General features: G+C 39.7%; 1 protein-coding gene across 2 annotated transcripts in view; it reads left to right on the forward strand.

Annotated features, from left to right (window-relative positions):
- Positions 1 to 15015, forward strand: part of CHST11 (carbohydrate sulfotransferase 11) — a 158617-nt gene that overhangs the window by 60052 nt on the left and 83550 nt on the right. For both annotated transcript variants that reach the window (XM_030959433.1, XM_030959432.1), the window contains exon 2: positions 5528 to 5613. In XM_030959433.1, coding sequence (XP_030815293.1) covers positions 5528 to 5613 — 86 coding nt within the window. The remainder of the gene's footprint in view (positions 1 to 5527; positions 5614 to 15015) is intronic.

The raw sequence follows: 15015 nt of genomic DNA on the forward strand, positions 1-15015 counted from the left end.
TTTATTTTTGTTTGTTTCTCAAGCTAAGTAAACCCTTGTTTCTGTAGTTACTGTCTGATGTAAGGTAAAATCTGTTCTCCATTGATAAACAGAAGAATTGTCGCATTCTCTGGGTTTAAGACTTTGGCATACTTATATAAAATGCCTAATCTGATTTTGACTTTCTAAAAATAGATCTCTCAAGCTCCAGGGAAGAAAGCTGCAGTGTTGCCTTAAGAAATCAAAGGAGGCTAGACAAGAATTTACTCCTAAATCCTTGTACCTGTGGTATTCAGATGAAGGACCAATAATTTAGTCTAAAATCCTGAGCTGAATGCAGCAAAGCACAAGGCCCCAGATGTCACAAGATGTTGCTATCAATCCACTGATCTTTGTGAATCCCTGCTGAAGGATTAGTGTTCATAAATCATTGCCTGGAGAGCTATCTCAAAGTCTCCTTACTCAAGCTTTTGCATTCACGCTTCATGTGCCTGGTTGCTGATTAAAAATTAACCCTTTCATATCATTCAGTATGCTTAGCCTGATTATTCTGTAGAAGAGAGCGCAGGAATTTTAATGACATTTGAAATTAGTTAGACTTCTTTTGCTGAGTTTCCTGTTTTGCCTGTGGTTCAAACTTGGCTGAAGTCTTGCAGAGCAAACTGTTGTAAATCATTATGCAAGACTCGTTTTCCTGCAGCAGAACAAGCTGTTTACTAATCACAAGCTTGTTCAGCATGATTTTAGCTAACTGTCAGAAAGTTATGTTCCAAGACAAGATATTCCAAATTGAACAATAGAAAACCAAAATCAGTCCCAAACCTCTGAGGAACTCTGGGAAAGGGCTACTTCTGTGGGTCACTTCAACTCTGCACTGAATGTTATCATGCTTCAAGAACATTGGATGTGCAAAATGTTGTTGGATTGAACCTTTCTTGATTTGTATTCAGATATGACCAGCTTGCCTTGAGCATAATTCTTGCCAGTACAGACAGAGCATTGTTTCATAATACCATTTACAGAAGAATGTTTACAATTGGGCTGTGGATCTCACTGTGGTTAAGGTGTTTGGTGTAGTACTGAAATATGTATTCCAATGCTTCATCCTATATACCAAGTAGAAGTAATTTTCTGTGCTGCTTTGGGGTTGTAGTAGAAATCTATGCAAGAAAAACCATGTCCAGGTGTTTAGCTGAAGAGAATCTCTCTGAACTTTCAGTATCGTATAATTATATATTTTTGCTTTGACTTAAAAATTCAGGAAGTGTAAAGGCAGTAGCTTGTGTAAACATGGGTAGAAATGGCGAAGGTGTAAGTAACCATTTTGGTGCTGCTATCTTGCTATGACCAAGTGGCACTGATTTTTTGTCAAGGTTGGGTAGGGAATGTTTAGGTGAATGGTTGGCCCTAACCCAGTGGGTCAAGCAAAATCTACTATGTTATGAACCTGCTCTTTGCTGTCAAGAAGATGCTCCATGGAAAGCATTTACTCTGGCCTGAAATTAGGGGTGGTTGGGCAGGAGGAGAGCAATGAATTAGCTGGAGAGCAGTGTATTTCAGCCAAAAGAAGCTACCATTTTCAGCCTCTCATGCAGAAATCAGACCAAAAATGAAGATCAGTCAGACCAAAAAGAGGAACATATTGGATTTGTTTCTTTTAAAAAAGAACAGGATCTGATCCTCAACCACAGTCTCACCATGCTGCTGCCAGTGCATACTATTTCCTCCTCAGTATCAGTTACAAGAGAAAACTTGTATCCCAATAGGAGGAATGAATTATGTAGGTCAGCTTTAAGCAATGCTGTATTAGGGAATTTTGTTCTTTGTGCTTTAGACCAGTGTAATGAAAAGTTAAATATTAATATGTCCTCAGAACTTTTCTCAAATATTGGTAATATGAGACTTAATTTAAGAGGCAGTGAACAGAGGTAAAATTTTTACATTTGGCTTTTGTTATCATGCCAGTAATTAGAGTAGTCCAAGCAATGTAAATTAAATGTTGCAAAGTAGGGAAGCAGTTGTTAGATAGCAGCCGGGTACCTTTTAATATACAGAAGTCTTGGAAACTGGAGCTTCAGACATCTATGAGATAGTAGATTGGTAGTGAAAGAGATGGCTGCTGAATGCAGACACCCATCCTTGAATGCCACTTGTTTGTCTCTCTCAGTGCTGAAGAAGTGGCAGTTATTTTGTGTGTCTCTTCCAGCAAAGTCTCCTCTGGGACTTAATCCCACACAGACTTGGGAGAAATGTTGATTTGCCCTTCTGACACTTTGTGAGAAGGTGACCTTTTACGGCTTTCAGTCTTCAAAAATCTCGAATCCCATGATTTCTGCCTGACCCCTTTTCACTTTGTCTAGGTAATCGCAGTGTTCACATTCATTTTAGGCCAGTAATCTCCCAATAGAAGTGCTAACATGTCCTCTTGTCTCAGGTTTTTGTAGCTCCTGATAGGGAGAGGCAGAAATTGTAATTATGCAGCTTCTTATATTCAGTATTTTCTCCAGAGGTCTCCAATTCTCGGATAAGGTCTTTGAAGGGTTACCAAGTGTATTAGTAATGCCTTCTTGCCAAGGAGGGGTAACAGATTAAGCCTGGCTCACATGTTTCCATGTGAATGATCTTCAGTGTTCTTGTCCTAAGTGCACTGTAACTCACAGGTCAAATTCCTGCTGTTGGTACTGGTGGATCTAAATGGAGTTTTCTGGAAGCTGGAGCTGTGCGCAGATGCTCCTGTTCTGAGATGATTTAAGGCCTACACATTCCTCTGTATGTATACAGAGCATACACAGCTGGTTGTTGTGTTGATTAAGCAGGGCTGTTTATCTTCCTCTTTTGAGAAATTGAAATTTGGTGCCTAGATAGCATGCTCTACAAACTTCCTTATTAGATTCATAACTAGTGGTTCTACACATATTTTAGCAAGATGGGCCCAGGTTGCATTTTTGACAAATCATTCCTGGGGATGGAACAAAGGTCTTTTTTTACAGCTCTTATATTTAAGTAACAAACTCACGATACATCCAGTTGCTCACACTCCTGGCTAAATTCAGAGGATTCATGTTCTTGCTGCACTTGCAGTACTCTTGAATCATTAAAGGTGCTGAATGCTATTGGTCTTATAGGTCTTTTACAACCTAGACAATTCTAAATTCCTTTGTCAGCTGCTTCACGCTGTTGGTGTGTCTGAATGTGATCTTTTGAACGATTCTTGGAGCCATGCATATGCAGTACTTATCATTAGATTATAATTAACCATAATTATGTATGGAGATCAGCCCAAGCCATAAAATGTAGATTGATATATTTACTATGCTAATAAAATTTGGTGAGGATAAAGGGCTTGATTTTTTAATTTTCACTTGCACAATGGTGTGATGGATCCTTAGCGAAAGTGTTGTTAAAATTAGTAGAGCTGCTTACCCTCCATACTACAGTTCTTCTTACTGCAGATTGCGATAGGTGAGGTTCAGGCCCAAGAGGTTTTGTCATTGGCATAATGAAGCACTGCCTCAGAGAAGCTGAGACAGTAGAAAACATGTTGTAGGAGCCCTGAGAGGTAAGTGTGCCCACAGACATGCTAGAAAGTGTTTTGAACTATATAAAAACATTCCTGATAGTTATTCACTTGAGGACAGTTGTACAAACTGTGCAGGTGGAATTTCTGCTGAGGAAAGGGGAGTATTCGCCTCTATCTTGATGCTGCAGTAAAATTCCTGGCACAAGTACTTTCCAGGTGTGCACAGATGTGCTGTGTACAGTTGTACCAAGAAGTGCTGTTCCTGGCATCAATAAATAGGAAACCAAGTGCAGTGTTGCTATGCTAACCCCACAGTCTGATTCTAAAAGCTTTATTGAAAAAACAAAACTAATTAAGTAATACTGGAAATGATAAAATAAGTTGAATCACCTCTATGATTAAGGCTCTACATTAGCATTTAGCTTTTGCTGGGGAGATAGCTTTTTCTACTGTCTATTTACATCTGGAAACAAATCTTTCATGTCGCATAGATAATTTAATATTTATTACTGTTACTGCTGCATATAACCTGTTGATACCTGCTGGCTAAGTGAAGCAGGAAGCGATGGATACGCTTATGCATTGTACTATTTACTGTATTTAATGGAAATTAAAAGTGAAATAACAAGTTAAGGAACTTCACACAAGAAATCTTGTTATTCTTCATTTTAGAACGTCAGTGTTGCAGGACCTTAGTTAATCACAGTCTAATGAGCTGAATACACTAAAATGTTCCCCCCTCTCTCTCCCCCTGCTGTGGTGTTTTAATGTGCTTTGCCCTTGAGTAGAAGGCTTCATTTTGGAAAGGTTTCTTTATTGAGGAAGGGGCTACAAAATGATTTTGAAAGCTTCTCTGGACACAGTTCTGGTACAAAAGCATGGAGGGGGGATAAGGTGGACAGGAGCTCTGTAGTTAGAATGGCTGTTGGATGTCTCACATTCTCATTTCAAAATTTTCTTCCTAAAACCACTTCCTGGCTTTGGAAGCTGATGTTACTGTAAAACATTTTTTTAAGTTCTAATTTTCTAAAACACATTGTAAGTTATCTATCTTTTAAAAAGACACATTAGCACAGCAATGGAGGAATTGCAGTACTTGTCTGCATCACTAAAGATGCTCAGAATTTAATCAGGTGTAATGCCTTCTGTATTTCCCAGGGCAAGCTGGGGGCAGGAGAGTGTTAGCAGAGGATGATGTGGGCCACATGAGATAAGAAGCACAGCAAGCTCTTGTTTTCCTCCTGACTATAGAAGGTGGAGCTGAATGTCTTCTTACAGAGTTTTATGGCCACAGAGGTCTAACTTGAAGCTGATGGTCTGCATCCCTGCTGGGACTCAGGCCAACAGCTCTCCTGAAAAATTTGTCATCCAAAATGCTCCTTGATCAGACCTTTGACAAAGCCTTTGGTTTGAAAGCCAGCTTGTCTTTAATGGTATAACAGAGTGCATGTTGTTCTGTGGATCAGTCAAAATTTCCAGTTGTAATATGTAAAGCAAAATTGTGGCAAGAAGGACAGTGGTGTTTGATTGTATGTGTGTTGCGTACTGATTAGCATCTGTTCTAGGAGAAACAGAAGAACTAGGCCAAAAGCTTTAAAATCATGCAACTTGATATGAGGTTCCTGTATACATCTGTGTTTAGGCAGAGAGAGGCTCAGACATTGCCTCTCAGGGGTGCTGGTTATAGGAATCCATCTGACTCCTTCCTGATGATCAGACAAGCAGGTGTCTGGCACTGCTGAAAATTGTGTTGCATTGGTCCCCATGCTTGAATTTTTGTGCACCCAAACTGAGAGTTGTTGCATAACAACTTTTATAAGGGAGTTTTTATTTTCAGTAACTTCCACAATAGATAAGGGATTTAGCTCTTAGACAATTTCTAGGGAAAGGAAAATCGGGAGTTAAGTGACAACACTGTCTAGAATCCTATGATCTATGGTCAGAAAATCTTTTCTTGCTGTAAGTATTGCAATTGCTTTCTGCTAGCCAGTGTTGCTAACCTGTACTAATTTCAATTTCCCCTTGCAGTAATGCGTAGAAATCCATTTGGGATGGACATTTGCTGTCAGAAAGGATCCAGGAGCCCACTCCAGGAACTGTATAATCCCACCCAGGTAAGTGTCTTGTGGCTATAATTAAGCTTCCCAATGCAGCATACAAATGTAGTCTCTTTTGATGATATTGTGGTGTTTCTTATTTGCATGCAACAGCTGCCTTCATTTGAGAGAACTGATCCTGGATACTGCAGGGTTTACTATAACATTCTATAGTTTGAGTTAAAAGCCTGATTTTTGAAGGCTTTTAGTTTTAATGATGCGAACTCCTCCAAAATCTTTTCTTAGGTACTCAAAAGCCTTAAAAGGATACCTAGACAGAAGCTGAGGCAATGTGTTGACATGGACTGGCAGGGTGGTGTGAGAGAATGTGACGTGATCTACATGAGACAAGGAGTGCAGTAAGACTGTAAATTGCAATAATATTACATGAATATAATTTATATGACTTTCAGATAGCCAGCTGCCTTTCTTGTCCTGGTCTGTGGCTTGTATGGAGTCTAGACAGACACTGTAACTCATGTTCTTTCTTACACTGTGTGCTATTCAATACCTGACTGTCTTGATGAGAGCTAGGACCTCAGTTATTGCTCTTCTTGTGACAAGTAGCATAAGAAAACTACCTGAAATTCATGCTTCTGTTTGCTCCTCTAGATCAATTTATTCCCTACATGTGGGCTGAATTGGCACATTCAGGAGAAGCATTTCCTGTTGGCAGCTGAGAGGAAGTGCTGCCATTGAGAGAAAATGCCAGCTGACTATTAAAAATTTATTAAAGTTTAACAACCGCCTATTATATATTTATCCATGAATGAATAGATTGAGTTTTATTAAATTGGCTATTAGGGAAAGTGACTATCCCAGTAAATCTAACTTGTTATATTTAACAAGGCAATAAATGTTTTAAATACTATTTGATTATGAAGAGACTCACTATATTGTGTGCAAAACAAAGTCTGAGGGATTTAAAGTATTTACATAAAGAATTGACAGCAATCCAAAGATATGTGATATCAGTTATGAAGTGCAGTAAAGCTCCATTTGCTTGTTAATGTTGTTTTTATGAACACAGGCTGACTTTCTAATTCAATTCGAATTCTGGGCATGGCTGGGAACATACGTTTGTCATACTGTTATCCTGCCCTTTATTGACCATTATGGGAATCAGCATTGCATAAATGGGAAGCACATGCAGAAGCCCTGAAGAGGAACAATCCAGTGCTGCAAAGGAAAACTATTAGTATTTGCAGGTCAAATTTAAAGACTCTTTGCAGATGTTCAAGAGGAGCAGGTAAGGGAGAAGAGACGGGCTGAGTAATTGGTCTCTCTGGGGTCTGCTGTGTGTCAGTCAAAACCTTTTGCCCTTTAACGTTATTAAAGGCCAAGCTGTAGGAAAGAAACATCCCCATCCAGTGAAGGGCCATAATCCCAGAGTCCTTGCAAACCTGGACAACTGAAAAGATTTCCTGAGCTTCCTGAAGCAGGGGACATAACTGGCAGCTCCTTCCTTTCTGTGTACCCTGACCAAGTGAACCGTTAGCATCCCTTTCTGGGCTCACCTGTGAGCTAGCCAATGTCAATGTTTGAGGGAGTGCATAGTTCTGGCAGCTGATATTGAACTAAAGATGTTTATTGTTATTTATATTATTGAAGTTTTTTATGCAGAAGTGTTTCCATCAGCTTGCTGATACCCATTTTTATGAAGCTTTTAATTTTTGTTTCTTTCTTTGTTTTTAGTTGGTGCTTGATTTTTTTGGAAGGAGCTTTGCATGCTGCCCTCAGTACCAGAGGGGCAGACAAATGAGCATATGCAATCTGGGAAAACAGTAACAAGAAAAAGCAGTGAGTAGAGGCTGCGAGAGGAAACAAGAGATTGGAGATGACACTTAGAATGCTTCTTCAGATATATGGTTCATCTTTTTTTTTTTTCCATTTGTGCACAAAGAGACTTCTGTCTCACCTTTCTTAAGGTGGCAGATTAGAGACTGTTGTATATTTTGGCAGGAGGGTGCTTGTTCCTCAAGAGTTCACCTGTACTTGCAAGGTTGGGGGGGATGGAGGTTAGATTTCTCATGTTTGTTTCCTTGCTGGAGCAGTTGGAATCAGCCTTTTGTAGTCAGCTCAGAAGTCAAATATATAATAAATATGCAACAATAAAAGGCCAGGTTGGATGGAAGCTCTAGTGGAAGGTGTCCCTGCTCATGGCAGTTGGAACAAGATGATCATTGAGGTTCCTTCCAGCCCAATCCAATCTTTGATTCTACGAAGACATTTTTGGCCAAAATCTCTCTTACTAATCTAAGTGATGAAAACAGTTAGATCTTTAACCTCTGACTATCAGAACCTTTTGGACTCCTGATGTTGTGAATCCATGTTTCTCTCCTTGGTGCCAATGGCTGTGTGTGCCATCGCAGAAACTCTCTGGCACTCAGCTACCTCAGAGCAGCAGCAGAGCTGATTCAGCAGATATTCATAGTTCAAAGTAATGTGTGTAATTTAAACACCAAACTTAGGCCACTGAAAGATGCCTTGAAGCTATGGTTTTGGTTTACTACAAGCTAGGTGTAGCTGTGATTTTTTTAAAGGGTAGGAAACTTTCAATTTGAGATGTATTAAGGGCCCATTCTGCCTTGCATTCTGTGTGCTCCTGCCTGTTCCCTGCCTTGGAGATGAGAGTTTGGTCATTGATTGAAATAGGTGCCAGATAGGGTCAATACTCACTGGGATTTTGGTTGCTGTAGTTTAACATGAGTCAGTTTTTTCTACTCATGTTTGATATCAAGTTGCACTGCCCTCATAAAACCAGATGGAGACAGGTTTCCACCAGTTGAGAGTTTGACTGTGGTTATTTAATATGTTGACATATAACAGCCTCTCTGATCCTGGCCTGGTTTTTCCTTCTATGGAGTTACTTGAGTTGTTTGCAGATGCCATCATTTGTCTCTTAAATGTTTTTTTGGCCTTGTGAATGATTGTGAAAAGGAAAGAGAAAGGAAAGGGAAAACGAAGAGAAGGAAAAAATAAAAAATAATAGCAGTAAAAAAAAAGGCAGAAAGATTGGTCTTCAGGAAATTCAAATGTAGCAATGATCTGAAGGTGACTGAATGGGTCATTGGGTGGTTTGTAGGAGCTGAATGTTAGGATTGTAGTCAGATTTTCAGAGGGTTAATCATAATTGTTCCGATGTTGAGTGGAGAAAGAGAGGACAAGTGGGTGGAGATAGCACTTGAATTAGGACTTGAGAAAGTGTCCATTACAAAGCCCATGTGGGATTTTTGCCTTAGCTGGGTGTCTGGCCTTGTGATTATTGAAAAAGTATAACACATTTGCTCTTTTGCTTGTGGTAATAAAGCAGAAAATTGGAAGTGCATTTGTCTGTGGACAAAAGATTTCTTCTCCAGGGCTTTCACTGCAAGATTTTTCATGAGCACTAATATACCATGAGGGAAAGAAAAGTCAATATAACCAAACTGGATTTACACTGAGTAAGTGGATTTCCAGGCCGTGGTCTCCTCATACACAGCAGGCGATGTGCAGCACATCTCAGACCTTACTATCTGTTGTTTTGCCTTTCCTTTTTAGGCGGAGGTTTAGTACTATGCTGCAGAGATACCAGTGGCAAATTTTGAGGGCTGAAATGGATTGTTTATTTAATGAGTTTATTAAAAAGCTGCATCATTATAAATGGAAAGAGAAAGAGAAGTCAATCACACAACAAATGGCAAAGGAGAGAATCTAGATGTAACTGAACACAGATGGAGGGCCCTGCAGGAATGTGACACAAGCTTGCATTCTATCTTGGGTAAATTTTGTGGGGTTTTTATTGCATATGAAACCCCAGGAATTTAAGAATGTGGGGAAACAAGTGCTTGCAAGACATATTCTTAGAAGACAACATATATAAGTGTGTCTTGTAATTTACATGGCTTTGTACAGCCCCACTGCTCCAAGAAAAACAGATAATTGTGGGTCAGCCCATGAGCTGGAGTCACCAGAAGTTCAGAACTTGGTAACACTGCTCACACTTTCATGGTTAACATTGATCTGTTTGGTACAGAGGGTGTGCTACTGAATTACAAGAAGTTTCAAACCAAAACAGAAATGTTGGACGAATGGGAAATAATTGCATCTTTAAGGTTAGATTTTTGTCTTCTAGTTGTCAAGATTAACATTTAATTTTCATTAAATGCAAGTAGCACCATTGCTTAGTCTAACTGTCTAGACTTCTGAGAGGAACACAGAAGAGATAAAGTTCTGTATCCTTCAGGATCCAAATCCAAGGATAAGTTTGTTTCACTTTCTAGTTTGACATTGATATTGCCTAACTTTAATTCATGAATCAACCTGAGTGTTTTGCTAAAGGTCACACTGTTTGCCAATTTCTTTTTGTCAAGTAGAGGTATTTCTAGGTGTCTGCTTTTGATGTAGCTGGAGCCAGGTCTAGTAATTTGCTAAAACTGGTGAGTCAGAACTGTAGACCAACTGTTTGTTGCCTCTGCATTATGAAATTGTATGAACTGGTCATTCCAAAATGACCCATTTTTTATTGTATCTTTGCCCCCCTTCTCTCCTTCCCACCAGGAGAAGGGAAGTAAGAGAACTGTTGCCTTGCAGACAGTGTTTATACATCCTCAGTCTCTTCAGGCCACAAATGCTGCATTTTGGGAGCTGCCCTGTGATTATCTGTGGCTTAGAATGCCTGGGTAGCATCAGCAAATCCCAGCCTAGTTTAGCCCACATCACCCACCTGGGTTGTAGTTTGCTATCTTCAATTGATTTCCACTCCCTAGGATAACTCTGGGGGCTGTACCCATTCCTGGACAGAGATTTGTGGTGAACTTTGTGGTCTGAGCTCTGTGTGCACGTCATCCACAGCACTTTGTATCAGAGGTTCCAGTGCTAAGGACCTGTTATTTCTGTCCTTGGTGTGTCTGAGGCTCTGAGCACTGTGCAGTTTGTTTCAGTGTGCTCTGGATCCTCATTCTCAGGAACAGAGCAGCCAAAGAGCAGGTCATTGAATAGGATGAGATGTCCAGTTCACCTAGTGGTTTCTTTTCATCAGCAAGTGACCAGACTACAAGAAATAAAAAACTCATGGTACTCTTCCAGAGCTCAACCTGTGGGTTGTGAGCATCCTGAGCCAGACTTGCGTTTTTGTCAGCTATATCATGCAAGAAAAGCCTGAGATGACTGACAATTACTATATCCGTCAGAAAGGGGAGAAAAAAAAAATAGATCTCTAGAATTACTTGCCAATTCCAGTAAGACAAGAAAATTACATCAGCACTGTGCACCAGTGCTATCCATTATTTTTTTCTCCAGTTTTCATATAGATATGTTCTGGGTTTCAGATTTCTTCCTTGAGAAAGCCATATAGCTGTCCTGGGAAGTGAACTTTTGAATATGAGAAATAGTGCAGTTTATCTAAAGAACAGTATGTTAGAAGTTATTGATGCTTTGCAACCGAGTAATAAATATGTATGTATGTAATAAATGTGTATGCCCTCCTTATCGAGGGCAAGAAGTGGCCCAAAAGTTCTACCAGTACTGAAAACATATGTTGTTTGGTTGATGCTGATCTTTGTAGGCAAATCTGTGCAGATGATAACAAGATGGTAAGCATGGCTCATAATCACAGTATTTAATGGATCATAAATATAAAACTCCTTAATGGGAAAGGTACAGCATGGAGACATAAGGAAGAACAGTTGATGTGCAATGTCAAACTTTAGGTACCTACTCCTGTTGGTAAACAACAACTTCATATGTAATTAGCCTCATTTGCTGCAGCAAAATGACTGCTGATGAAAGAGGAGTTAATTTATTTACTCCATGGATGACTTCTTATGGAGAGACATTACTTACTGTCATTCTTGGAAGTCATAAAACAACAGCTGGCGTGGAATGAAATATTACATTAACCTTAGTAGAAAAATTGCACTAGTGAGAATGCTTTGTTGTTAATTAATGATTACAAATGATAAGAGCTGGTTTTAGATGCTGAGGAGATGACTTGGAGAGAGGAAGGTTTCAGGTATGGTGTGCTTCATAGATCATTCACTGTGACATGATGGATACCTTTGTAAGTCAAGAGGAATGAATCAGAAAAATATGTACAGTAACTACCAGCACTCAAGGCTAGAATTTTCCACAGGACATGCTCATTCAAGTTCCTGCAGTGCATTGGGATGAATTTTTGGGCACCTGTGTTTAATAGAAGACTCATTACCTGCATGAAATGAAAGAAAATAGTGTTACTCAAAGTAGCTCAGATTTCCCAGATAGAAAATAAAAATTAATTTCTCCATCCTTGATTTGTATTTCATTCTTTTGAGAGCATGTGAGTTTTACTATAAAAGATTTCTGGAGGCATAAAAGTATGAGAGGAAGGGATAATAATACAAGAGATGTGGCCAAAACCAAAAGGATTTTATGTGGTGGAGGTGAAAGAGCATAGTGCAGCTTTTCAAAATTATCTGTATGCAATGTGTGGGCTCTCTGTTAGACAAGCACTTGGACAGATGGGTGGAGAGAAGACCTGGACTCAGCACTCCAACCTGGTGCTATTCAGTGGCTTTTTGTGTTTGTCTCCAAATCACACCTCTGAAGATCTGAGCCATGTTGATTCAGTCAAATGCTTTGCTCTGAACTCAGTAATATTCAGATGGGACACCTCACCTGCCTCTTTCTCTGCATGAAATTCCTCATTTTTCCTCCCCAGTTTTAAGTTTTGGACCTGAAAAACTGGGTAATCATACTTCAGAATGCAGGGAGATATGGCAGTTTGGAGGAAGAAAAGGGCAGTGGGAGGATATCTGTAATGATCACAGATTTCTGCTCCTGGTCCCTGCAGAGCAGTGTCCCCTTTCTGTCTGTGCTCCAAGCATCTGAAACCATCCAAGTGCTCCAGTATCACTGGCTAAACTGTAAGCCTCTCTTGCTTGTTTCTGGTGTAAACTGTAAACTCTCTTGCTTACAACTCTCTTGTTTACAACAGTAAACTTGTAAACTGTAGCCTCTCTTGCTTGTTTCTGGTACTAGTAGTTTTGGGACAGCTTTCTCAGTTGTGTGAAAGGCAGTTGTGTTTGGTTAAACATCTGCCTTCTTTTCCCTGTGTTGGGTATTTCTATTTTTTTAGTAGAAGAGGTTTCTTAACTGCAGCAGAGATGTTGCCCACTTGTGACACAGCAAGATGATCTCTTTAAATCCTGAGAGCCCAGCTGTAACCTCTCTCTCCCCTGGGGGATTGTAATGTATCCCAATATATGTAACTATGAAAATCAGAGAATACAGACATACAATCTGTCTACTGGTACTTGTAATTCTTATTTACTTTAATTTTAAGGTGGGACAGAAGAAGTTGGTAAATTTGCAATTAGTTTCAAGAGATTAGATTCCACAAGTTCCATTTTTGCAAACTTTTCTGTATCTGATGCAGAACCTCAAGTTGTACAAAATGGTCTGTAATATCCATTGATATTGTATGTAATGTCGATATGTACTATTCATTCACTTTTTCACTTTGTACAATATTAATTAACCTCAATAATGTAATGAGATGCACCTTAACAAAGCTTTCTTCAGTAAAAGTACAATAACCTTCTTGTCTGTTTATGCAGAGAAATTTGGGAATGTTTCTCTGTGAATCCCACAGACATAGCAAGATTAACACAACATACTGCCTTTTGAAAGATGTGGCTGCAGGAGCCAGTGTGCCTTTTGGGATTCCTACACTAAGGAAATTCATGGTACTGTGGGGAGACAGTCTGTAGAGTTTTTGTACAAGTGTGTAAATCATCAAATCAAGCACAGATTATTTAAGGGCACTTTCTAAGGAAGTTTTTGTTTAGTTGAAGTTTGTGGGGAAGTGTAAGGTGGGTCAAGGAAGGTGCTGCAGTCCAATCCATACTTAGTGCACTACAAGAGGTGGCTTCCCCTGGAGTGAGTCTGCTCTCCATGGTGTTATGGACAGAGCTGAGCAGAAAGGTCAGCTGGAAAATACAAAGTTTGTGGATGGCTGAAAGCAGTTGTGAGTTTGGGCTGCGTTCTTCCAGTTGTGGTAGGTGGTGAACACTTGGGTTGGCTTGGAGTTAATCTCACAGTAGTGCGTAGCAGGTGATATCTTCCTCTTGACATGTCCATCACATGACCGCTGAACATATGAATCCCCTAACACCCAGAATGTCATGGTCTAACGGATAAGGTCGTCGCAAACTGGGCACTGATGCACTTTGACCCCATTCATGGAGGGCGTGCATGTGGGCAATGATAGATTTGAGATGATGCAATTGTGCATCCCAGACTGAGCAGCTTATGTGTCCAGGTGACACAGTGCAGAGAGTGTCTTCAGTCTCTCCTGTTCATGCTGTCATGCGTTCTGAAACTAAACAGAAGAAATGAGCAGGATTTCAGGCTGGTAGGCTCTTCATTAAGCCTCTGTCAGGATGATCTGATGATATAATAGAATAATAGCCACGGCTGATTTAAGACCTTGTGTGCTTGTCTGTTGATCTAGTAAAACAAGGAGGAAATTCTGCCTTGCTCTGACAGTCTTGTTTGGTGACATCAAACCCTTGTGACAGCAGTAATTAACAATTCACTGAATCCAGAGTACAAACTGAAGGGTCCTGGGCTATTCCCGTTAGTGTTCAGGGTGCTCTCACAGAAGTGGGGTCTGAATCCCTGCAAACAGAGGACGTGTGCCCCATGCGTGGGAAACACCCAGCTGCTGGTTGTTGGAGTTGTCCTTACATTTGTTTGTTTAATTATTAGACTGAGAGATTGGTTGTTTCAGTAATCATCATCTAGGCAGCCACATTTAACTACTTTTATTCACTAATTTTCAGACCTTGCTTCTTACTCACATGGAGAAGGTGTGGAAAGAAAAGTAAGAAAAAAGTATTTTTACAAGGCAATACCTATACAGCATTTGAACACAACAAAAAAAGTGTTTGTATTGTGTATGTCTGCTTTTCCTCTATGAATAACATAGTATCTGTCATACTGAGACCACTCAAGGAGGTCATTCTTGGTTTATTTACCTGTTGCAGTTGTATATTCTAGTGTGGATGGGATCTTGTATTTGAACCATCCCTATGTTCATGAGGCAATGGCAAAATGTGGGGGCAGAATGAAAGCAAAATTTTATTTCCTTCACAGTGATTATTTTGTGCAGTTGCTTTGGAAGGAGGAATAGATTTTTATATATCCAGGTTTTCCAGCATGCTATCAGTGTAGATGTTTCTATCAATTTATTGATAGAAACATTCTGCTTATACCTTGGGATAAAAGTGATACTTGAACTATTGAAAATTGATGGCAAAACTCCTAAGGTCTAAAGAGGCCAAAATTCGAGTTAAAAGATCTCATCCAGGGGATCAGAAAGGAGTTATATTTGTGAGCAATTTTTTATCTGTCTTTTCATCATTCCACACATTCTATTGCACTATAAAATACTGAAGA

This window comes from Camarhynchus parvulus, chromosome 1A, assembly GCF_901933205.1.
Source record: "Camarhynchus parvulus chromosome 1A, STF_HiC, whole genome shotgun sequence".
NCBI classification, from domain to species: Eukaryota; Metazoa; Chordata; class Aves; order Passeriformes; family Thraupidae; genus Camarhynchus; species Camarhynchus parvulus.